Raw genomic sequence first — 23,132 nt, forward strand, 5'->3', positions numbered from 1 at the left:
TTGTAGAAAATATTAGCGTGCTTATCCTGTTGATCAAAATTTAGACACTTGTGCCTGTGACATATGCTTTGACGCGTTAGTTTAAAAAATTTAGCAAACTGGAATAATTAGCACTTTGGTCCTGAACGGATCAGATAAGGGTGACTTTTTGCGAGAAGAAACAAACGTGCAGTTATTTTTGCATGCACGAAACGTTTAACCACTCGACGGAATATAGCAATTGAGATCACCTAGGGTTTCGAGCAGGAAGTTAGATTACAATCTGAACGATTTATCGCATGTACTCTGTGCAATTCAGTACGCGTAGCACCCGTTGCCGTTTTGAATGCATCTGTGGCTCGTGCAAGAGAAAGGTATCAACGCGATCTGTTTACAAAGTTACAACGAACCCACGTCAGAGTGGTAGGTCCGTCGCGTGATTTCTAATCTCACGGTTGTTTTCTCCATAGAGAGCCTTAAGGTTCGACCCCTCGATGGACCAGGTAAAAGTATACCTACGTATATCTTACACAGACACGTCCGCGTTGAAAGCCTTTTCTGGTCAGGGCCGATGAATCTGAGGTATACCGCAAATGTTCGGTATTTGCACAATCGCTCGATATTCCTTCGAAAAAAGAAGGAACCACTTGCGCTGTCAGCAAAATTATTCGACAAACATAGTTTCTGGTAACGAGCGTTGTCAATACACATCGGTAGAAACGAGGAATTTTTCTCAGGCACGTGACAATCTTCCGGCCGTTACTTTTAAGAGAAGCAGCCGCCTTTCGATACAACAGCTCTTGAGAGAACAATCCGATTCTTTTGTGTACTCCCCCGCGCGTGCTGAGGGACCTCTGCTCCTTGCTTCAAAGACGCACGGTCCAATTACGACAACGTATTCGTCTTATTTTTTCGGGCACGAGTCGCTCGATCTCGGCTGCTTCTATAGGTCCGTCTATGGAAGTTCCTTTTATAGATCCAACAAGTTCCTTTCTACAGCTGACGACTTCTTCAAAAAAAGCGATATTTACAGCAGCTATAAAAGATATTGGCGCATACCCTTACTTTCTAATGAATCGGTTTTTTTTTTCTTTTATCAGGTTCTATACATTCCATTTTCGTAGTATAACATTTTTGTAATTATATAAAAAGTACTATTAAATGATTAATCGCTTTGTAAACGCTACGATAAATACAGCGGTGTGTCAATATTTTTCATAGCCAAGTCTTTCTCGATACTCTTCGTAACTTCTTTCGAGAATTTGCAAGTATCTAAACTTCGAGGCAGTCGTCTCCATTTTTCTGCAGTACCCGCGCAAATTGCCATAAGTAAAACGCGAAAGCGTAAAGACATCTCTATCGTGTGGTAGTTTTCATCTTTATCTGGAATCTTCTCCGGGAAAGTGAGAGGCGAGATGCTATTTACACAAAGAGTATTTCCTTGTCTCCTACTGGAAAGTCGAAAACTGTCGGATGACTCGCATGAGAGAAGCCACGAGAAGAGAGGGCAAAAGTAGAGGAAAACGTTGAAACGAAATTGGAACCGTTTCACGGTTTCATAGCTGCGGGACAGCTGCGTTTGTAGGTGCTTGTATGAGTTTTTACATAAGAGCAAAGCGTGCAAGAAAGAATATCGAACAGGGATCCCGAAGAATAAAGCGGTTTCATTACTGGCTGGCGAATGTCGATGCGGACACAAGGTCCCGCATATCCTCGCTCGTAATTAGAGACGGCTTATTTCTTTTGCTCTTATGCACGACGCGTAGCCACGCGTTTCAAGATCGAACAAAGAAGCTCAAGAGACGAGAACCCTTGACTCGTAATTAAAGCCCAGTCGATAACGTGTAGCAACGAATAAGGGAGGGAAACGTATCTATGAATCGGATGTATAAACTCTGATGCACCTGGTTCAGGCCAAGTAATTAGATACTTTGAAATGAAATCGAGAAACTTTTATAAATACGGGCGCTCATCCAGCTCATGGTGACTTCCATATTTTATATTTGCATCATGCACAAGTTTGTCATTAGGGGACTTTTAATGCAATAAAAAGAAAGTCAAAATAGGTGGAGAAATATTTTATATAGGAAATGGAAATATTTTTGGTTATTAACTTACGACTTAGAAACATCCCCTGAAATGAACAAAATACGTAGAACGTGATTTCGACTCATTCGCGGCTGCAAGGTTAAACGAAATATGTTCGCTTTCGGATTATCGTATTTTTAGAATCCACGCGTTTAATCGTACATAAATATTTATAAATCGCCAATGCAATAGAGCAATCTTTTAATTAGATAGAAGAAAGAGATAATTGGAAGAAGGACAGTTTTGAAGACGGACGGGATGAAGGCATAACGAATTGAAGAATCACTTTTGTCGTTCTAAAACAGTATAATTATGTAGGTTTTTCTTCGATCGATCATAAACAACGGTCAATGGTTTAAAAAAAATTGCACAAAAATACCTGTGGCATCGTCTTATGCGTTCGACAAAGCGATTTTAACGACTCTACCCCTCTCGTTTGACACGAGAAAAGGGGAAAGAAACCTCGTTCTAAAATAGATTTTTTGCCTCGAATTTCCTATGCTTCGAAAAAAAACCCGCAAGAGGACACACACCTCGATGATTCACCCTAGTTTTTCTCAAGTTTCCTGAAGCGGGAGCAGAAGGTACCTACCTTTGCCAAATTAGAGCGAGGCGCGATTGTCCGGAATCGTGCGACTGGAAACGAATCGACGAGATTTTTTTCAAGAGTAGGCGAATGGGACTTTTAGAAGGGAGAAACCTCGTTTTCTTCCGCTTCGCTTTCTCTCTTTCTTCCTCTTGTTCTCTTCCTCTGTATCTTTCTATTTTTATTTCCCCTCTCTTTCTTCTTTGACACGTTCGAGCTTATAGAAATATAACTTTTTAAATTCCCACGTCCATCATGCACCTATCGAAAAGCACGTCCCATTAAACGGTATTTCGTCCTTCGTAGTGAAAGCCCCGCTAAACACGTTCTTGTTTAGCTTTCTTGCTATTCGAATTAACAGCACGCGAGCTATAGGTCACCAGAGACCTACCCGATATCGTATTTTATTTTCCGAAACCGATCTAATCCTCCTATACTTTGGGGCGAGGCGACGATTTGATTGACATCTTTGTAAGAAATTTCTCTCCATAAAGCTGGTATAAATTCTTCAATCATACGTTCCATTGAAGATGTCGTTTGAACGAAACTGACCCAATCTTTCTTGCTTTTTGTTACGATCTCCGTATGGTCTCGATAATAAACCGAAACGTTTCGTTGTCTTGGTAGCAACATTCCACAAACTAAACATCGACGAAAAATCTAGAATAATTAATATGGCAGCTGCGGAAATGACACACACGCGAGCAACCTAAAGAATACAAAGACAGCTGCGCTAGAGAATTATTATCATAGAACACGACGATTTTCCTTGCTTTTTTCTTTATACCGATCGATAAATTACCAGGGAAAGGCGTAATTTGCGTTTCTATCCTGTCCAACGATAGTAAATTCTCAGAGATCGTACAAGTTAGCCATGAAAAAAGATCAATTAGCCGGTTCTGATTAAGAGTTACGTGGCAATAAACATGTCACGATGGGAACGAGACAACTGAGAGAAAAAGGTCGCAGAAGTATTTATTAGAAGCCCAATACGGGGGAGATAGGAGTTCCCTCTGCCACTGTAATCGGCTATTGTATCGTTATTTCTAAGCCGTTAAGCCGACCGAAGGATTTCTTTTCCAGGAGGCAGGCGCCATTCTACTGCCTGCGCAACATTTTTTTCCTAACTTATTGTCTCTTACTTTCACCGCCACCCTTGACACCCGAATCGAACCTTCTGGAATTATGATCTTACTTTCGCTCGCGTATTGAGAAAATACAAGAACGATCATGAGTTTCTACCGTGAACTATCGTCGATCGTGACATCGTTGTAGAAAACTTCCAGATGAAAATACACACAGAATCTCGTTTATGTTAACAGAGACACGAGAACAAGAGACAAAGTAATTCGGATAATTGAGTAGACCCGGTAACAGTTGGTCGTTACAATAGAAAATAGCAGCTGATAGTACAGACTCAGTTGTAAGTTCGTATATCCGAAACTGTGCATTAACTCGTGTCTATAAATAAGATAAACGAGATAAAATTTCGTCATGTTCCCAGGACGCGTTTTATCAAAGAGTGAAACCGTTGTGTGTGAAACTAATCAAAACGCGATATCAAAAATGTAAAACACAGGTCGATCAGAGCTGTGACCAGCCGTCGATGAAATTGAATATTCATGCACGATCTCGGTCTTTCCTCTTGCCAAAAAGTAGCGTGTAACAGAACAATGCACGTGGTCATAAATCGTGGCAGGTGGTAATCCTGATTCATGCTTCGTTCCAGTATTAACCACGTTAATCCATCGTAGCTGCGGCAACGTCGATCGATCCTAATTTATGCGCGGCATTCTCTGGAACGTAAAGGTTCCATCGACCTATCCTACCGTGGAACAAGCGAGATAGCTTCGACTCGCAGGGCCCATGTACGCCCATTACGAGTCAAGCGGCCGGTGTTTCGATTAAATGAATTTGGATAGAAAGTCAAAAGGAGGGAACGGCGGCGGTATTTGTTGCGATCGAGAGATTAGAGTTCCATGCACGAAAGTGTTTCGACCCCCTTATCGGTTAAATCGGTTGTGGCTTGGGAGGGAGGGGCGGAGGCAACGTGCATTTATGTTCGTAAAACGTGTCGCGTAATCGGCTGAGAGGCTTATTTTTCAAAAGAGTCGGCAACGTTTCGCGAATAAAGTGACCAGATTGCAATCCTTCCTCCTCGAACGACAAACAGCGTCATTTAACCCTTCCGCAATATGAATGGCTTTATGAATTTTTTATCGAAAATTATGTTAATAAAGTACGTGAGACTTTTAGCCTTTACCCAGTAAAGATATTGATAAAACAGGCAAGTTTTCATAGTAAACTTTCATAGTAAACACGAATGACCATATGAATTTTGTATCGAGAATTATATTAAGGAAATATGAAAAATGTTGATCTGTCAGCGAAGATATTGATAGAATAATCAAGATCGCATGGTAGATTATGCTTGCGCGTGAAATGTCACCGTGTTGCCGTTAATATAAAAATTGTCTCGGAAATTTGATCGGAGCACGAGGAATCGTTTTTCAGTTGGTCGCAAGGGATGTCTCGATGATCGTTCGAACAGGGTTCAAACGTTTCGTCAACCCCTTTAATATCCGCGAACCCTGATTTCGCAGAAAGAATTTGTCTATGAAACGGTTCTGTACATCCCGGTAGTCACAAAAGCAGTAGGGTTTCCTGAAGAGACTCGAGAGCTCGTTCATGGGGGTTGTTTTCAAATACTGTCCCAGTTGTGAAGATATTATCGACCCCTCTTCGTGCTTTTCATGTTCCTTGAGAGTCTGGACCTCGTTCGCGATCAAAGGGTTGAGCAAGAAAGAACCTATTCAAAGTCAATCTATGAGGCCAATTTTCGAAAATGATCTGGGAAATATTACGTGTATCTTTGAAAGCGAAAATGCATACAGCCTTAGTAACAGGTGAACTTGAAACCATACTATATTCATCTTATCTTTCCTTATCTCTCATCTTATATCCCTGTAATTCTTACATAATATTTCCATTTAAAACTATTTACTGTTATATATTGCCTGTTCGACATTCGTTTCGCCATTTCAAGTAAAGTTAATTCGTGGAAAAGATAGAAAAAATCCGGCTAGTCGAGTAGCACACGTGCGGGTCTCTTTCTCTCTCTCTCTTTCTCTCTTTTTCTCCCTGCCACGGGATATATCGAAGGAGACGGTTAGCAAAGCTAACTCTCCCATGGGAGCATCTCTCTCGACTTACGAACACGAGGATTCTGCTTCCGTTACGAAAATAAAATGCAACCGGGAGAAGCGCCGCGAACCGTATCACCTCTCGAACAAACAAGAAGAACAAAATCATTTGATTGTACCGCCAACAGATATTACGGTTCCTCGTGGGTTCCTCTCGTCTTGCCTCCAAACGAAACTATTATACATAAGAAGCTTGTCGTGCAAAAGGATGAACGAACCTCTTGCAATTTTTGTCGTGTTGTATTTCCAAGTTTTGTGAGAATATAAACTTCTGCTCTTAAGAAATAAACATTCTATATATTCTAGACTATGTAGATAGAATCTACGCAAGATAAGGAGATTTCAGCTCACGCGGTATAGAATATAATCACCGTTTAAGAGGATGCTGGAGGATTGACCATAAATTTAATCTCAACTGGGTTACTGGCAAGAGTTCAGTGATGGCAATAGAATAACCACATGATCAAGAAAGGCTGATCGAAGGACGAGTGTATGGGAAAACAGGTCGTAGGGAAGCGTCGTTATCGAGTGAGATTAAAGCAAGTATCACCCAATTTGTCAATTTTTTTTTCTTCTAGTTAGAGAAGATTAGATAGACGTCACTATCCCGCTGCGCGTAAATCGCAAGAAAAATTTACTGGTAAGCGAGCAGGGACAGGAAAGTTGTTTGGGAGAAGGAAGAAACCGTATGAAAGGGCAGGTCGAAAAATAGTTGACGCTCTCCGCGGGAGATCCGACATGTAGAAGGAGCCAAAACGCGATAATGAGCCCTTATTCTCGAATCAAATCTTTCATTGTCGATTTGGCTATTCATCGTCATTGTATCGTATTATCCCCGTATATAAAGTCCTACGTGTTACCATTTTCTTTCATCTCTATCTCCTCTGCTGTCTTCTTCCCTTCGAAATTCTGAAAACCAAGCAAATCCTAGGAACAGCTGGATCGAGATTCGCAAAGGAATCTCTTTGTAATTAGAATTTACGACGAGCTTCGTACGAGTTCGTAAACCAGTGGAAGCGGTGGAAAGTTGGCAAACGCATCATAGATTAAACGTTAACGAAAACGTTAACGTAGGTTGTAACACGTCGAATCGTCGTTTTACCGTTATCTCGCACGCGTTCGTTCGAATCATCGAGAAACTTTATGTCATTATCGTTCGCTATCACGCTCGAAAGCAACGCGCTTGGATTCAAAAAAAATACACCAGTCACCAGAGAGTAATTTATTCGATCGGAGTACCGTAACGAAACGAAACCAGTGACTGCATTGAAAAAGCTAACTCCGATCAGTCTTCCATTATCCATTGAATGCGCGCTCGCAATCGATTATGTCCAAAAAATTAAGGGCAATGATTTCGCAACATCTCGCTCAGTTGCGCCATATGGCGCTGTATTATCAAAGGTTGGGCGACGAGTAATCGATTGAGTCTGACGGTCCAAATAAATATCAAAAAGAATGAAAATATTGCCACATAATATGAAAATATGGCAGGAGAAAAAGCAGTGGTGCGTCTTGATTCGACGAACGTGTAAAATTTCGAGGCAAAACTGGAAAGATGGAAAACTGGCTGACGAAGATTCGCGACCCGTCGATCGTCGCAACTTTTGCCCGTCGAATTCTTTTCATCGCTGGCCTGGCTATTATCCTTGAAATTACCCCATGCGTCTATCTTGTACACACGGTAACTGTCAACGTTCCGTCATGAATAATAAATTCGTAGTTACGTAATTATAATAACGTTGACAGGATAAACGCTAATGATAAGAAGGTGTAATTAGATAGGCAGACCAAAGTCCAGAGGGGTCTGCTAACCACCACGTTGACCCTTGCGTTGTTCCAGGCGCAGTCACCCCCTCCTGCGTCAGTCGAGATGGTCAACCCTTGACATACATTACAATGAGCAATGTAATCCAACTTGGAATAGCATGAATGCGTAATTTACTTGTGACCGGTGGCATGGCGATGGAGCGGGTGGCACGACGGGTAATGGGGATCACGCTCTGTTAACCAAAGGGGGATTTTCGTGCCTCCCAGTGCCGCCGCGGATGAACGCCGGTTGCCCAGCCAGAATGACGTTTCCTTCGTTCCACGAAATGTTAACCCTTTACGTTTAAGCAAAGCGCCGATGCGTTTTGCTTTCAACGTTTCGTCGGTCCAGAAGTAGTCTTTAACGATCGTTAGCGCCTCTAAGCGTCGTTGACGCTTTTACTTTGAATCGCAGGTCTTATATTCTTACGTCGTTCACGTTTTTCATCCATTGGCAATTATCGTCTATAAGGTAGAATAATAAAAGCTCGATGATGCTCGAAGGAGAAAAACAGAAACGGCGGGTTGTCTCCGCATAGAGAAACATAACCGATGACAGATCTCGGACCAGGGGGTAGCACGAGTAAAATTATCTTCTTCCAGTCGTCAGAGGAGCGAGCAAGAAAATCGGTAGAGGGAGAAGAAAAGAGAGTAAACGTTGAAACAGCGGCTTTTCCACTGCATCGTCGACGCTTCCTCCGCCTAATTGGCAAGAATGACGCACGACCCTTGTAATTGCTCGAACGAACCGAAGAAACCGAAGCATGATATGTTTCTTCCTCCGACAGACCACGTTCGAGTCTTTCTCGTTTTCCTTTGAAACATTCGTCGTTATCGTGTTATACACTTTCCCTTTCGACTTCGTTGACAATTTCGTGGCAACCTGACCGCAAATACCGTGACAGTCGTCGTCTCCTCCGATGAGAACGTAACCGTCGCTTAGTCAAGAAGTACGAAATCCGTCTCGCAGATCCCCGAATCTCTTTTCATCGCTGTTAATCGAATGTCTTCACGGTGCCCGATGACCACTATCGCAGCGTTTTTGCTTTCCGTGGTTTTCGGCGAGTTGTTTGTCCTCTCCTCGCTACCAAACGAGAATCTCCTTCTATAGGTAGATTTAAGGCGTCACGGGACGTTAAGTGTCACCCTTCGACACTCGTACTCGGCCGACGAGAGGCAGATTTCAAAAAAGAATTCGGAAGTTGAAAGTTGGTCGTCAGGTGATTATCGTAAATTCACGAGTTTTCTCCCCGTGGGATAAAAATCGTTTTAGAAATGGCCTAAGCAAAACGGATTTCTCGCGGACACGGATGAATTACAGTAGCTGATCGCGATTATGAAAATTTCCAGAATTTCGATAAACCCGAGGAGGCTTGGAAATTCGTGATACGTTGGTATTCGAGATACGCTTTAGAACAAAGCTTGTGAACTTACAGAAGCGAGTTTAAAATAGTGACAAACACGAAACACGTGGAGTAAGCGAAGAAGAAACATGGAAAAAGTCGACAGTTATGTTCGTGGACGATCAAAAGTCAAGGGAGAAAGAAAATGGAAAATATAATACAGTATAAACGCAAAGTACGCGTTGCACTCTCATATAACGGGAAGTCGAGCCAATTTCATATTCTCATCGTGGTCAAAATCGTTTACGTAACATATGTGTCAAGAAACTTATGTAGATACGAAGAAGTTGATCGCGTGGTGCAAGTGCCAGGCGACATAATTGTTGCACGGCGGGCCGTGAAGAAAGAAAGGGCAACCAAGAATATGGAAATATATGGAAAATACCGTGAAGACTATTTCTCCAAAGTACACATATGGAAGCTATTTCGGGAGTTGTCAAGCAACGATCACTGTCACGGTGGTCAAAACTGCATCTGTGATTTCCCCTCTTTGCGTTACACAACGTCGGACACTGATCCGTCTTGACGCATGCCGAGATCTCTTACGATCGCCTAAAATCCACGCGTTTCTAATAGAACTGGATTGATCATAGGATTTTCTAACATCGAATTTCTTCTCAAATACGCAAACAAGCATAGCCTGTATATTTAGGCGTGCGAAGCATTGCTTGTCGAAATCTTAGCAGAAATTGTTCGCATCCAAGAGACGGATTTCTCGAGTCGTTCATCGTCGCGCATCGCATTACGAAAATACCAGAAAAGTGCATCGTGAAGAATTTCAAGTTCTTTCGTGGATTTGTAAACTCCATCGCGGTTGCTGGTTTGCGGGCGTAGAAAAAGAAGAAGAGGGAAGAAAACGAAAAGGGGTGAGAATGAAAGAGAACAAAGCAGAGAGAGGAGTTACCGTGTGTCGTAGTCGCGGGTAGTCTCGCGAAGATAAAGAGGATGACAAAGGCACGGTGAAGTGTCCAGGCTTGGCTCATAATTTTCCTTAGGCGTCGCGCGACGTGCGACGTGTACGTGTCACCGCGTCGCGACGCACCCGTCCGTCTCATCGCGACTGGAACACCAAAAACGAACCTCTGACTATTTTATTGCCGGTCTCCTGACTCGCGAGATTCCTTCGTTTCCCTCCCTCCCATTTTTTTTTCTTTTTTATTCTTTTTCATTCCGACTACGAGACGTCGAATACTTTTTGATTTAGCTGCAGCCGACGATTCGAGAATCGCGAGCATACTTTTAAATATCGCGCGATCTCCGTCTTGTAAAACGAATATCGTTGAATCAAATCGTTGAATTCACGAACGCGACGCATAATGTGGTCTGCCGTTTATTTCGAGGGAAATAGTTCGGTCTAAGCGAACGTCGAAAGTGGGTAGCGAAAGAACGGATGCACGGTCGCGTTTTATTGGGCCAGCACGGTTGACAGCAAGAATGACTGCGCTCGTAAAAGCCTCGTATAAATAAAATCGCCGGGAATATAATTGTTGCTGAGAGCCGGGAACGCTCGTTCTACGTCGAGGTATAGATATAACGCGGTCAGCTGTCGCCACTTCGTACTGCAACACTTTTTCATTGATTTTCGCAGCATTTTCTCGATAAAGCTGTACTGTCTTTTCTTCTCGAATTCCTCCCCTTCTTGTCCATTGAATTCTCCAATAACCAATAGCTCGAGTTCTGCGATTAGTCTCGCGATTTTCACGATACTGCGCTGTTACGACGCGGTTGCCGTCGGCGGTTCAAACATCAAAAGAATGCAGACTGTTATATCATTTTTATGAATGTTGTAAAAATACAAGAAAAAGAAGAATCGTCGTAAAATTTGAGATATCCGTTTCTTCAGCGAGTAGCCGTTACGCAAAGATGAAAAAGCTTGGTAATTCGGTTAATTCGAATCAGGAGTAGGGAGCAAGAAATTGTTACTTTCGAAGAAGAAAGTAGAAGAAAGTCGGGAATAAGGGGAAGGATGGGGAACTCGCGTTAGGGCGAAATTGTTACTCGACACCCTTGTGTAACGAGAGTCAAGCCGCGGCTATGAACAAGACCAATGTTCCGGCGCATAAAGAAGCGTAGTTTAGCGTGTCCCTGAAAATCGAAACCATCATGACGCCGGCGCCTCTTGCTTATTCTCTCTTCTTGTAATATCAAAACGCCGCGCTTATACTGTATGTCACTATATGTTTATCGATCAATTTATAGAATTTAATCGACCGATGTGATTCGATGCAAACGAACCGGGAATGGTCCGTTCCTTTCGCAAATTCATTGCGAAAACTTGCAACGAGATTCATTGCCACTTTTTAGAAAATAAAATTATCGTTTCGACGATGGAAAAATTTCTGGATAACAGACAACGCACGCGTACGTACTTTTAAATTGCCAGGGGTTGCATCCAGAAAACATCGGAAAGCCGTGCTACCGTTTAGAAACCAATGAGCATCTAATGAAGGTGGAGCTTGCCGAGGAAATCTCCACCTACTCTTAAAATTCTCTATTTCTCTCCTCTCCTGCGTGCGTGTCTCCCTGCGTAAAAGGAAGAACGAGATGCGAAATGAGAGAAGAGGAAGGAGCGACAGAACGAGGGGCACGCAAGAGGGCGGGAGGAGAATGAACGAAGAGGAAAGACAAATGAAGAGGCTGAGGAGGATCTTCAAGTACGTTTTAACTCGGCCAAGTCAGTTGGCATCTCGCCGCATCAACTAATACGATGGCTTCGTTTCACGGTTTCACGAAACGATCTTCCGGCAAAGTCGATCGGCTAGTTGTGATTTACGCGTGATTCGGATGAAACCAACGCTCGAACTTGAACGAAACGTTACCGCGATCGAACACGCTTCGCAATTTTATAGTGGGTGATCGTCGCATGTATACGTATATTTTCGTTTACGTACGGGACAACGTTAATCTTTTGGCAACATCGTCGTTGGAAACGAATCTTATCGTCGAGAACGTTCGTTCAAAACGATCTTGTCCGTACAGAGTGCTCGTGACGAAGACTTTCTTGGATACTATCATCTATCCGTACAATGACAGTTACTGCGAATTTTATTCGAAAGGATTGAAATAGAACAGTCTTTACAATTCGTTAAATCAGACGCGCTTGTTAAATATTGTATTAGATATAATACACGCTTATAGATTCATCCGAGCCTTTGCGCTCACGAGAGATATTCCTTGCTATTCAAATGATCGACGATTAATGTCACAAGATCGTAAAACGTCCAAAAGAGCAATTGATTTATAGACCTACAGCGAAACGCTTTCATCGCCAAGCAACGAGTGACAAAATGTACATTTATTATATACTGTTAGCATAAAGAATCGATTTAAAGTAAGTGCGGATCCTACGAGGAGGAATTTGATGTTCGTATAATACGATAATTGGAGCAGTATACGGTTCGTTTTTATATTATTTAATTTACATATTCCTAGTTGGCATTCGATGCAAAAGAAAAAAGAAAGGTACAGGTATACGCGTTTCGACCTGAGTTACCCCTTTCTTGCAAGACCCGCAGAAACTGAAACGAATTATAATTGATCGTAACGACCATGATCGCAACCGTTGATAATATACTCGATAAAAATTCACTACGAAAATTTTTACTGTGAAAAGCACCTAACAAATGTAAATGTTAGTGTTAAAATATTGAAAACATTGTTGGTCGTTATTCTGATATTTTAATTGATTAAAAGATTTAAACCGAATAGGGCAACGATAAAGGAGCGTAATATTTGCTAGAAAAGTATAAAAAGTTCTCCAAGCACATTGGAACCACATTGAGCCGATTGGCACGTGGCATGAGCCTTAATTACTCTGCCACGCTTCGACCAAGATTTTCAGGAAAAAACTACGCATTCGGTCCTCGGCGTTCATAAATAATTGTTACGTCTTGAATGAACAGCCTGATTAATTCATAAAACATTTGTTTCTAAACTGAAAATTAGGGAGCAGGAAATGTTATCTAACAATGTTTTAAGCAACTCATCGACGACATTATCGCGTATTTACTTCAATATGTTCAAGTAATCAATTTTAAGAATAAGAAATATATTTGTGCAATAATCGAAGCTCATAATTTATCTATTCGATTCGATTCGATTCGTTCGTCCATCGCTATTCGACTAAAGAGGTTTATTTCTTAAACGAAAAGAGAACAATGTTGTGTGCAAATTCGGGACAAGAAGAAAACAACAGCGTGATAGTTTCACAAATGACGAATCCTCATACTCCGCAAGATTTCACGGTCTCGCGCTTACTGTCGACACCAACTAATTCGTTAGGTAAGAATCCAGGGTATTCGCGATCGAGACGTTAGGATTCGTACAAACGCTTATGTAACGAAACGTAGAAAATTAAACGCGATTCGTGATCGCGCGTTTCGCTGAGAGGCAGGCCCGCGTGTACACGCATGACGAGTTTTCACGTTTAATCCACGATCCACGATGAGCTTGATTCCATCGAAATCACGCATTTCCAGTCATGCTGTTCAGATTATACCGCTTTGATGAATGCTCAAGTACAGTGAAGTCATTCAAGAATAGCCGCGCCTGTGCTGCTTCTCTTCTTTGCTCTTTTTCCTTTTTAGAAGCGTTACTTCCCTATCGCGGACAGCATCTTGAAATATTTCACTCGAATTTTCACTTTCTTCCAAGTAACTCCGCGCAAATAACAATTTAGGCAATCGGTGTAACAGTTTGACCGGCGTATTGTAGATGAAGTCATTGCGATAAAGTGATTGTGGCAAATGATACGCTTATATTTTACAGAGTGCAACGAAAGTTCCACGACACCTACGTGTAGGCGACCCAGAAGGAGTAGGACAACATTCTCGGCGCAACAATTAGCCGCGTTGGAGAGGGTGTTTGAAAGGACGCATTATCCGGATGCTTTCGTTCGAGAAGAACTTGCAACGCGTGTATCTCTATCGGAAGCCAGAGTGCAGGTAATGGCAACAGCATCTTTGAACTTGAAAGTAAGAAAAGAACTGAATGGAATAAGAAAAGAAAGATGTATTTTCAAGTACAGTAGAGGCATTCGATGATGATTTTTGCTTTGTGGAAGAGAAAAAGTATCGTGGTAGCATGTAAAGGAGAAAAAGTATCGTATCGCTTGGTGGGCCAAGTTCACACATGTTTCTTGGGATTATGGTGGGCAACGTTAGAAGGAAGGCAGACAGGCAGACGGAGGTATAGGAAAGAGAAGAAGAAAAAGTGAAAAAAAGGAAGGAAAGAGGATGGAGGTCGCCGCGGATAGCTAAGCAGAAAATCAGAGGAGACAGGTTGTCAGGGGCAAGGAGCTATGATTAGCTTGGCAGGATAGTTGCGTCGTTCCAGCGGCATCTGTGCTTGGCATACGACGTATGCTGTACGATACGTCGCGTATCTAGCACGTGTGTGGTGACTCTTACACGGTTGTGCAGAAAGCACACTTTTCGTTTACACGAGTCGATCCATCCACTACTGGTGCTGCTGCTACGTCCCTCGTCTCCCGCTGATGTCTGTCCATTCGTCTGTCTGCCGTGGACTGTACGGTTGCCAGGAGCCGTCACGCTGTCCCGTCTTCACTTGCCGCATCCCTTCTTATGTCCGTTCGTTTCTTCTTCTCTTTTTTCTCTTCGTTCGACAATTACAGCTTACCACAATGATATTTTCGTTTCATGGCCTTTAATTAAAATATTTTCGTAAAAATGTTGCCTCTATCTGTTTCAAGATACGAACCTCGACGATCTCAAATAGACGCGATTTTCTTCGATCTCGGCGAAGCAAAATATTTTTACTAGTATAAATACTCTCGCGAAACTGAACATTTGGAAATTTTACTCATAGGTATGGTTTCAAAATAGACGCGCCAAGTTTCGCCGAAACGAAAGGAGTTCTGCTATTAACCGAGGCGTTTCCTCGAACAGAGAAGTGGAAACCACTTTACCTTTACGACCTATCAGAATAACGCACACGCAGGAAAACAACTCGGATACTCTACAGACTTCTCAGGTAGCGCAGTATCCCTACAGCGAATACTGGAGATCGTCGCAACACTATACCTCTATGCAAGCTTCTACCTGCCATGGATTTATCAATGGAAATTTAGGAAATGTCAATCTTCCTCCGTATCATCAAACAGAAATTCACGGGGGACTCGAAGGATCTACGATGAGCAGTTTAAACGCGTTACGATTCAGAGCACATCCATACGGAACCGCGTATTCTGCCATGCACGCAAGCATGTAGCTTTCTCTCTCCCACTCTCTCTTTGCATAATAATATCCCTTTTTAAATTTCAAGTGATAGCGATTTATAAAATACCAAAGATTTTAACGGCATCGTTTAAGTCAATGTAAGAAAAAGAAGATGATATAATATAAAGGACCAACAGATCGAACATGGTTGCATAGAAATTAGGATTTAAGCACGAAATACAGGGTAATGGAAATAACTCGAAACGTTATTTTGTAGAACTGAAATAGCTTAATAAATAATAAAAATCATATATGTATTATCTGCTTAATACAAGACATCTATACAGGAAATATTATATGTTAGTCTACAATGTTATTATATTATGTATGTTAATCATAGAAAAAAGCAAGATGTATAAATACAATGATCGATCTCTTTCTGTGGAAGAACGGGTCGTGTACTCGTTGCGGCAAGAAATATGTAAAGTTATAGTCGTAAAACGAATATGTTCACATATAATGTAAGAACATTGGCACAAAATTAGAATATAAATTTCCTAAGTACATTGGTCACACGTATATTCGTTATAACGTTAATCGAACTAGAACCACGTAAAAAGATTCCAAAAATTTCTTCTTACATATTAGTTATTACATCCTAGTCATCCGTCCAAAAGATCTTAATTATAGAGATACAGTTTAGTACTATACAGTTACTTGTACATTTTGCACAGCATTGCTCCAATCTACTTTTGAAGGAACCAAATAAAATGCAGGTGCTATTTTGCTGCCACATGGACATTGACTACCCGCTATCCAACTAAAAGAGCCTAGCTTTGTATTACATTTTGGACAATTCAATTTCCCCTCGACATTGTGCGTTATATCAGGCATCCAAGCTAGCGGCTCCACAAACAATATTTTTGTACAAAATTCTGCAGGTTGCTGCTCTCGTTTCTGTAGCGGTTCCAACAATTCGCGCGACGCTTTTCTTGTACTTATATGTCTCCAGATTTGTCTTTCGTTCGGCATATGTGGCAAAACATTGCTAGCACTTGCTATGATTCTTCTACACTTTTTACAGCGATATACTGTTGGCTCTGGATGTACCGTAGCAAGAGCAGGATCTGATTTTATCAAATCTGCACAATTTTGTGGTAAAATTTTTGCCTTTCGCATCTTATCACCTGCAATTTGTAATTTATACATTTTGAATTGTACGTTAGTATTATCTACTCCAAAACCCATTTCTTCATAAAGCTTCAACTGTGCTAAAAAACCAGCGTTAGGTCCCACAAAGCGTCTCTTTTCTTTTACTGCTTCAAACGCATCGTAGAAACTTTTTTTATATTTTTTCATTAAATATGCAATAACGATTGTAGCTGATCTAGAAATACCAAAATAGCAGTGTACCAAAATTTTTTCATTCTGCTGTAGAGAATGATCTATAAACTCATAAGAATCTTCAAAGTGAGTTAAAAGATCTTCGCGTGGCATATCAGTAACTTGTATGTATTTTACAATCAAATTTGGTAGAAGTCCTTGGATTTTTCTTGGAAGTGGACATGAATCTACTGTGAGTATATAATTTATTTTAGTTTCCTTTAACCATTCGATATCTGTAGCAGCTGTAAGATTCCCAAGAAACAAACCAGGAATAATTTCATCATAGCTCGATGGGCCAGCATCAAAATCTTCTCTAATTAGATTAGTAGTTTCTTTTTGTGCCATGCTGATCACTCTGGAATAAAGAATAAAGCTACGGCATGCATCTTTAATGGCAATTAATTTATTTTGTTAATTATGATACAATATGTATGAAATAGAAGATTAAATTGATATAAAATTTCTGAACAAAAATTCTCATAAAAAATAATAACTTAAATAAAATATAACTTCCCTAGAGGTACCAATAGTTGTCCTTGTGTGAAAAGAACGTGGAATATCCAAAATCTATTTACAACATGCTCTAAGTGAAAATTATATTTTTTATTACCTCGCTTAAACGTATTGTAAATAATTGCAGTATTTCTGATTATGAAACTAGTTCTATAAATGTTATTTGAATAATACGAAAAATAAATCGTAACAGTAACATGTTTTATAAAAAATTTTATTTTCTTTTTACGATGTAAAATATTATTGATATCAGACACAATATGTTCCGAAATCATTCGAATTTTAATTCTTCAATAATGTTACACATCTTTCATCCACTTTGATATATCTTGAATTTATTTTTTTACCTTCACACAACATAACACAATAAAAAACATATCCTACATTTACAAAGGTCTATGCACTAGTTCCAGTTGTCAACGCATGATTACAATGGCGCTTCGGTAGTATTTTCATATGGTTCAGTTCTAAATTGAAACTTCTTTTCACAGTGCATACAAATTTGATTTCATGGTTAAAAAAACACTATACTTAATTAGCAAAATCAAACAATTACGATCCAAATACTGTACATAAAAATGCAATTAATATTTTTAACCTTTATAATCTACCAAAAATTATAATTTCTTCAATGGAATCTTTATGATGGCTTTTTAATGCTGGATAATTTGGAAGACGACATATGCATATTTTTTATAAACATTTTACATACGTTTGAAAAATATATCATATTTTAAAGATATACAGGTTAATATACATGCACACTATTTTAGTGTATATACACATCTCAATAAAAATGGAGTATATCAACAGAATTGTATTTTCAGCTTAAAAGTGGGCGCGAATTTTATATTGTAATATATAAAATATTTAATTCTAAACAATCACAATTATGTATGATAAACAAAATTGTTCAATTGGGATAGAAACATAAAAATAAAAGAACATTTTACAACCAATCGTATTATTAGTACAAATAAATTCTGCAGTTTGATTTCATTGACTTATATCATCAAAATTTATTTATTTAGTAATATTCTTAAAATCAGATGGTTATGTCATCGATAGTGGTATAAGTATTCGAAATACGAAACAAATATAGTTAAAAATTAACGGTTTTTAAAAAAGAAGAATAAAATTATAAAATGATGGCAAGTAATAACAGGTAACTTTCAGAAAATCAAAAATACATATAATTTAAGTAATTGATTTTTGTACTTTCAAAAACATCACGGAATGTATTGTCCGACCACGTATGCCGGAAGTGACGCGTACTTCGAACTCCACATCATTCAGAAGAGTTGTGAGAATACCATTTATACAGTCGTGCAGAGCAGTAAGCCTAGTTGTTCCGTGTTTCTCTGATTTTCTCTGTCTCTCCCTCTTCTTCTCTGTCTTCGTCTAGTCGTTTCTATCGGTATCACTTGCGTGCGCGCACGTGTGTATATGTTAGTGTATGGGTACTTTTTTGATTTTTAAATAAAACAAGATGCTGATCTCGCAGGAGGTGATCTCAAAAGCGGAAGAAATCGCAGATCAGGTGAATTTACAGGCCACCGTGCTTGATTTATTTCTCTTTTACGAATAAGTCTGCTACTGCAAAGGAACTCGTAAGAGAACACTCACAGAAATCCTGTAGGAGCACAGATGTACTCCTGTCAACGTCATCGTGACACGATTCTTATGTACATTCACATATTTTAATTTACATTTTTTTTATTCCTGATTATTTGTTAATATAAGGCTTTTTTAATATTGCTGAATATTGTAAACTTTCCTACATTGTTGTCTCTACCTTATAAAATTAAAGGTTATGCATCAGGATTTTTAAGGATATATGTACGTGTCTGTTACGAATTCCGTTGCTTTCACCGATTTGATTAGGTGAACAATTTAGTTTAAATAAATTGAGATAATAAAGATTAAAAGTTATCTAGAACATTAATGTTTAACCTTACTTCATTTTTCTATTTATATGATACTTTTGTTAATAACATTAAATCTGTAAGAAATATTTATTTATTCTGTATAAATTTATTTAGTTTGCTTTATGCAATATTGACAAATATGTAAAATACTAATGAGAAATAAAAGATTTCAAGACATATATATATCAGTATGTTTAAGTATGAATTATTTATTCACTTATTATTCTTTTTAACAATAGGTAATTCGCAATGGAAAGCACATACTGCCAACTCTTGCAAGATTATGTCTTATAGCCACATTTTTAGAAGATGGATTGAGAATGTGGTTTCAATGGTCAGAACAGAAAGAATTTATGAACAATAGTTGGCATTGTGGTACCTTCTTAGCTACAATGTTTGTCTTGATTAATTTAATTGGACAACTTGGTGGTTGTGTCATGGTTATTGGAAGATGGAAAGTCAGCATTGCTTGTGGAATCTTGTTTTTCATAGTAGTTCTCCAGACACTGGCTTACAATATTTTGTGGGACGTAACATTTCTATTTAGAAACCTAGCATTGATAGGAGCACTCCTTCTGGTTCTGGCTGAATCAAGAGTAGAAGGAAGATCATTATTTGCTGGTGTACCAAGTCTTGGAGATAATAAACCTAAAAATCTCTTGCAATTAGCTGGTAGAATTTTATTAGCGTTTATGTTTACCACATTAATTCGCTTCGAAATATCATTCCTCCAAATCATGCAAGATATTCTTGGAAGCAGTTTGATGGTATTAGTCACTATTGGATATAAAACCAAACTCAGTGCATTGTTACTTGTCTTAATATTATCTGCGCTGAACCTTTACCATAATGCATGGTGGACCATTCCAGAGTATAAGGCTCTTAGGGACTTCCTTAAATACGACTTTTTCCAGGTAAAATTCAACCATTGTTACCTTTATCAATGTTATCAATTAAAAGTGTTAAATATATATCTCAATTTTTACAGACATTATCAGTGATTGGTGGCCTTTTAATGATAGTATCTTTAGGTCCTGGAGGCGTATCAATGGATGAGCATAAAAAGGAATGGTAGATGTCATGATATCACCCGAATATGCATCATTACATTGTCATGATCATTAAGTAAAAACAGTCTCTCATTCCTATTCCTTTATGTGCTCAATCAAGTTTATAACAAGTCCATTGTTTATTGGATGAAGAGCAATTCGTTTTGAATTATTCAATTTGGGTAAAGGAATTGTTAAAGTAGAGTTTAAAGTTGATATTTTAAAATACAAATATATTAAATTACAAAAGAAAAAAAAGTGGAAAACTCCAGAATAGTACCGTTCAGAAACAAACAAAATGAAGACAACACCAAGACTAATTTATATAATCAATAATGGCATTGTACATATGACACTACATTTATCAAGGAAACAAAATATATTTTTTCTGTGTGTTTTTAATTTTCTCTCCGTTTTTGATCTTGAATCCTAATAGGATTTATGTGCATGATTTTCAATATCAATGAATTCTTCCTGTAGAGATATATGTACATTTAAGTTATTTTATTATATTTATAGGAAGTATAACAATAGAAATATTAGATTTTCGAGATTTTTATACAACTAAATTATTGTAAATAAATATTTCATATCAGATTTTAGTTACTATTTATTTATATAATTTATATTCATTAATTGATGATTACTAATTACTATGTTTTGAGCCATTTAATAAGTATGTTACAGTAATTAATCACAAAATAATCAGTAAGTAAAGTCACATAATTAAATTCGCTTCATAAATAAATAAACAGAACTATGTAAGTAAATAGAAAATAAATAGAATTATGTAATATTATATTTTCACTGAAAGATATTAAATAGTATTGTTAAAGAAAAATAATAGATTTCGAAATAGTAAGTATAGGTACAGGACAAGATTAAACGGCTGTCGGTTGTTAAGGAGACTATTTTAATTGTAAAATCATTTATATTTAACCATTGACTAAAATATAATATAGATCTGACATTATGTGGGACTTGTTCCACGTTCTAAAATACCGATCTCGGAAAAGATTAGAGAGCTGTTTACGCCCTCTACGATATGCCACGGCGAATATAGGAGTTACATTACCGACGAGTAATTGAATCGATTCTGGTACGACTACGGTATACCGTGTCATGTGTTCTACAATATCGACCATTCAGAGGTTTTATTACGCCCTCTAGAATATAGAAATGATGATTAGGGGCAAAAATCAAAGGATCTCGTCGAGTGTAGTAATTATTCCGTTTAAACAAGATTAAAGAAATTTCCAATCATCGAATTCATTTTGTTTGAACGTGAACTGCTATTATATGAACGAGAAATCGTAAGTAGTAAAGAGAATTCTCTTGGCAAATTCTTATTATATGAATTTCAATTATATGGTTCAAATAAATACAAATACGCGACAGGTTCAACCAAACGGAATTCCATAAAGTGTCGCATATTCAATTCAAACATGGAAGCTGATGCAATTAGAAGTAAATACAAAATATTGCGGTCATCGATGAAGGACAGAATAGACGTGATAATGAAATATTTCTTCATGTCCAGCGGTCTAAAGGTTTGTGTATACGATTATGAAATCGTAAATTATCAGCGTAGAAGAAATAAAGATTCATACGTATGTATATTACGCGTCTAAAATGTACGTCTATATAGATTGAATTAACGATTTCTTGTATTACGCGATTTTGGCAGCTTGCATTAACATTTCAATTTTAACTTTTCGTTCCTTTATGAAGGGAAGGGCAATCAGTTTAAAAGAGGAAATTAAGATTTTGATAAGTCTTTTTTGTTTTATTATTCTGTAATATAAGATACATTGTCCGACAAACGGTTATACAGACGTACAATATCCAGCAATTCGTTTTTTTCATGTATTTTACAGTGACGACGAATGCACTTCCATAGTGTCCAATTTCTTAACTATTTACAAAGTATTAATTGATTCTTATATTTGTTACATGACACCAATTCAAACGATAGGTTCATGGTACTTCTCGGTTCTCCTGTTGTTTGTCACGTTCTATTTCTCTTTTTTCGCACACGCTCTTTCCTCTCATATCTTTTTACATGTATACTTTTCAAAAAATCGAAGAAACATCGTTACAAACAGTCTCATCGGAAAGCTGAAACACAAAAGTGATGTAGAAGTAAAGAACGAATACATTTCTCATTTGTTAATGAACAAAATAGATTATTACGAATGCATAAACTTTGAGAATCACAAACGAATGCATAAACTTGAGAAGAACAATAGTACAAAGAAAACGTAGCTGCTCTTTTACTTTGACTTTCGTTAATTTGAGATGTAAAATTTGCTAATCAAATAAACTTGTCGCAAATTTGTTATTCGAGAATGCGCACATACACATACACGCGTATCATACGTAACACACATCACCAATTCTGCCACGGCGAGACAGAAAATAAAGAAAATTTTTCCATTTAATCTTCGCCAATAAAAATTATGACACGCAAGTTTCACTATACAAAGATTTACATTCCAGGTGGGAACAGATAATACAAAACTGCTACGAAGTGCACGTAACTATTTCTTCGGATCATGATTATCGTGTACGAGAAATCTCCAATGATATTTCCTATCGTGTTTGTCGTTCTCTTAATTTCTCGGGTGTAGCGTATAGCGATTCACGCTTAGAAACGTGCAACTCTTATTTGGACAAAGTCGATCGAGAGTGAAAATAGAAATTCTAATGTTTCAATAGTACTCTTCTAACATTAAACGTTAACTGTCGGTATTAATATCGTACAACGTTTAATATTATATACAAGGTAATATAGAAAAGTTCAGCCACGTCGCTCGATTCTTAGGGGTCTCTATTAGCGACATGTTCGTTCATTCCAATTACCATTTTTCCTGACATTTTCATATTAATTAAATGATATTTTCGAAGATCGAGTTTCGCTCGTAGAAACGTGTAGCTGCGTTCGAATTACAATTACGTTGCAATTTTGTATAGGATTCGCTAGTACGGAAGGACGGCAGAAGCAAATCCCGCCGA

The 23,132-nt window shown here is 38.5% G+C and overlaps 3 protein-coding genes across 8 annotated transcripts; 2 read left to right on the forward strand and 1 right to left on the reverse strand.

The window, feature by feature from the left end:
* Positions 1-300: 300 nt before the first annotated feature.
* Positions 301-15,820, forward strand: LOC126865188 (paired mesoderm homeobox protein 2-like). 3 transcript variants are annotated; one of them, XM_050617407.1, is made up of 4 exons: positions 315-353; positions 450-482; positions 13,833-14,008; positions 14,892-15,820. In XM_050617407.1, the coding sequence occupies exons 1-4, from the start codon at positions 326-328 to the stop codon at positions 15,291-15,293; spliced, it is 639 nt and encodes a 212-aa protein (XP_050473364.1). In that variant the 5' UTR covers positions 315-325; the 3' UTR covers positions 15,294-15,820. The 3 variants fall into 3 exon arrangements, with proteins under 3 accessions (XP_050473365.1, XP_050473364.1, XP_050473363.1); XM_050617408.1 differs by lacking the exon at positions 450-482 and having other exon boundaries at positions 301-353; XM_050617406.1 differs by lacking the exons at positions 315-353; positions 450-482 and adding an exon at positions 11,726-13,346.
* LOC126865185 (dual specificity protein phosphatase MPK-4) lies at positions 15,535-17,571 on the reverse strand. 4 transcript variants are annotated; one of them, XM_050617401.1, is made up of 3 exons: positions 17,238-17,571; positions 16,894-16,982; positions 15,535-16,815 (listed from the first exon to the last, which is right to left on the reverse strand). In XM_050617401.1, the coding sequence occupies exons 2-3, from the start codon at positions 16,970-16,972 to the stop codon at positions 15,947-15,949; spliced, it is 948 nt and encodes a 315-aa protein (XP_050473358.1). In that variant the 5' UTR covers positions 16,973-16,982; positions 17,238-17,571; the 3' UTR covers positions 15,535-15,946. The 4 variants fall into 4 exon arrangements, with proteins under 4 accessions (XP_050473358.1, XP_050473359.1, XP_050473356.1 ...); XM_050617402.1 differs by having other exon boundaries at positions 17,488-17,568; XM_050617399.1 differs by having other exon boundaries at positions 15,535-16,982; positions 17,238-17,570.
* An 850-nt stretch (positions 17,572-18,421) lies between these two features.
* On the forward strand, positions 18,422-20,519 carry LOC126865187 (surfeit locus protein 4 homolog). Its single transcript, XM_050617404.1, has 3 exons — positions 18,422-18,680; positions 19,308-19,982; positions 20,057-20,519. The coding sequence occupies exons 1-3, from the start codon at positions 18,630-18,632 to the stop codon at positions 20,141-20,143; spliced, it is 813 nt and encodes a 270-aa protein (XP_050473361.1). The 5' UTR covers positions 18,422-18,629; the 3' UTR covers positions 20,144-20,519.
* The last annotated feature ends 2,613 nt before the right edge of the window (positions 20,520-23,132 follow it).

This window comes from Bombus huntii, chromosome 4 (genome assembly GCF_024542735.1).
Source record: "Bombus huntii isolate Logan2020A chromosome 4, iyBomHunt1.1, whole genome shotgun sequence".
In the NCBI taxonomy this organism is placed as follows: Eukaryota; Metazoa; Arthropoda; class Insecta; order Hymenoptera; family Apidae; genus Bombus; species Bombus huntii.

What these genes read in the sequence shown, in the direction of transcription:
- LOC126865187 (XM_050617404.1), top strand. Translation starts at nt 18,630, where the DNA reads ATGCTGATCTCGCAGGAGGTGATCTCAAAAGCGGAAGAAATCGCAGAT. An exon ending in CGGAAGAAATCGCAGATCAG is followed by an intron (nt 18,681 to 19,307) that starts GTGAATTTACAG and finishes TTTTAACAATAG; the next exon opens with GTAATTCGCAATGGAAAGCA. An exon ending in TTAAATACGACTTTTTCCAG is followed by an intron (nt 19,983 to 20,056) that starts GTAAAATTCAAC and finishes CAATTTTTACAG; the next exon opens with ACATTATCAGTGATTGGTGG.
- LOC126865188 (XM_050617406.1), top strand. Translation starts at nt 13,223, where the DNA reads ATGTTGTGTGCAAATTCGGGACAAGAAGAAAACAACAGCGTGATAGTT. An exon ending in GACACCAACTAATTCGTTAG is followed by an intron (nt 13,347 to 13,832) that starts GTAAGAATCCAG and finishes TATATTTTACAG; the next exon opens with AGTGCAACGAAAGTTCCACG. An exon ending in TATCGGAAGCCAGAGTGCAG is followed by an intron (nt 14,009 to 14,891) that starts GTAATGGCAACA and finishes TTTTACTCATAG; the next exon opens with GTATGGTTTCAAAATAGACG.
- LOC126865185 (XM_050617399.1), bottom strand. Translation starts at nt 16,972, where the DNA reads ATGGCACAAAAAGAAACTACTAATCTAATTAGAGAAGATTTTGATGCT.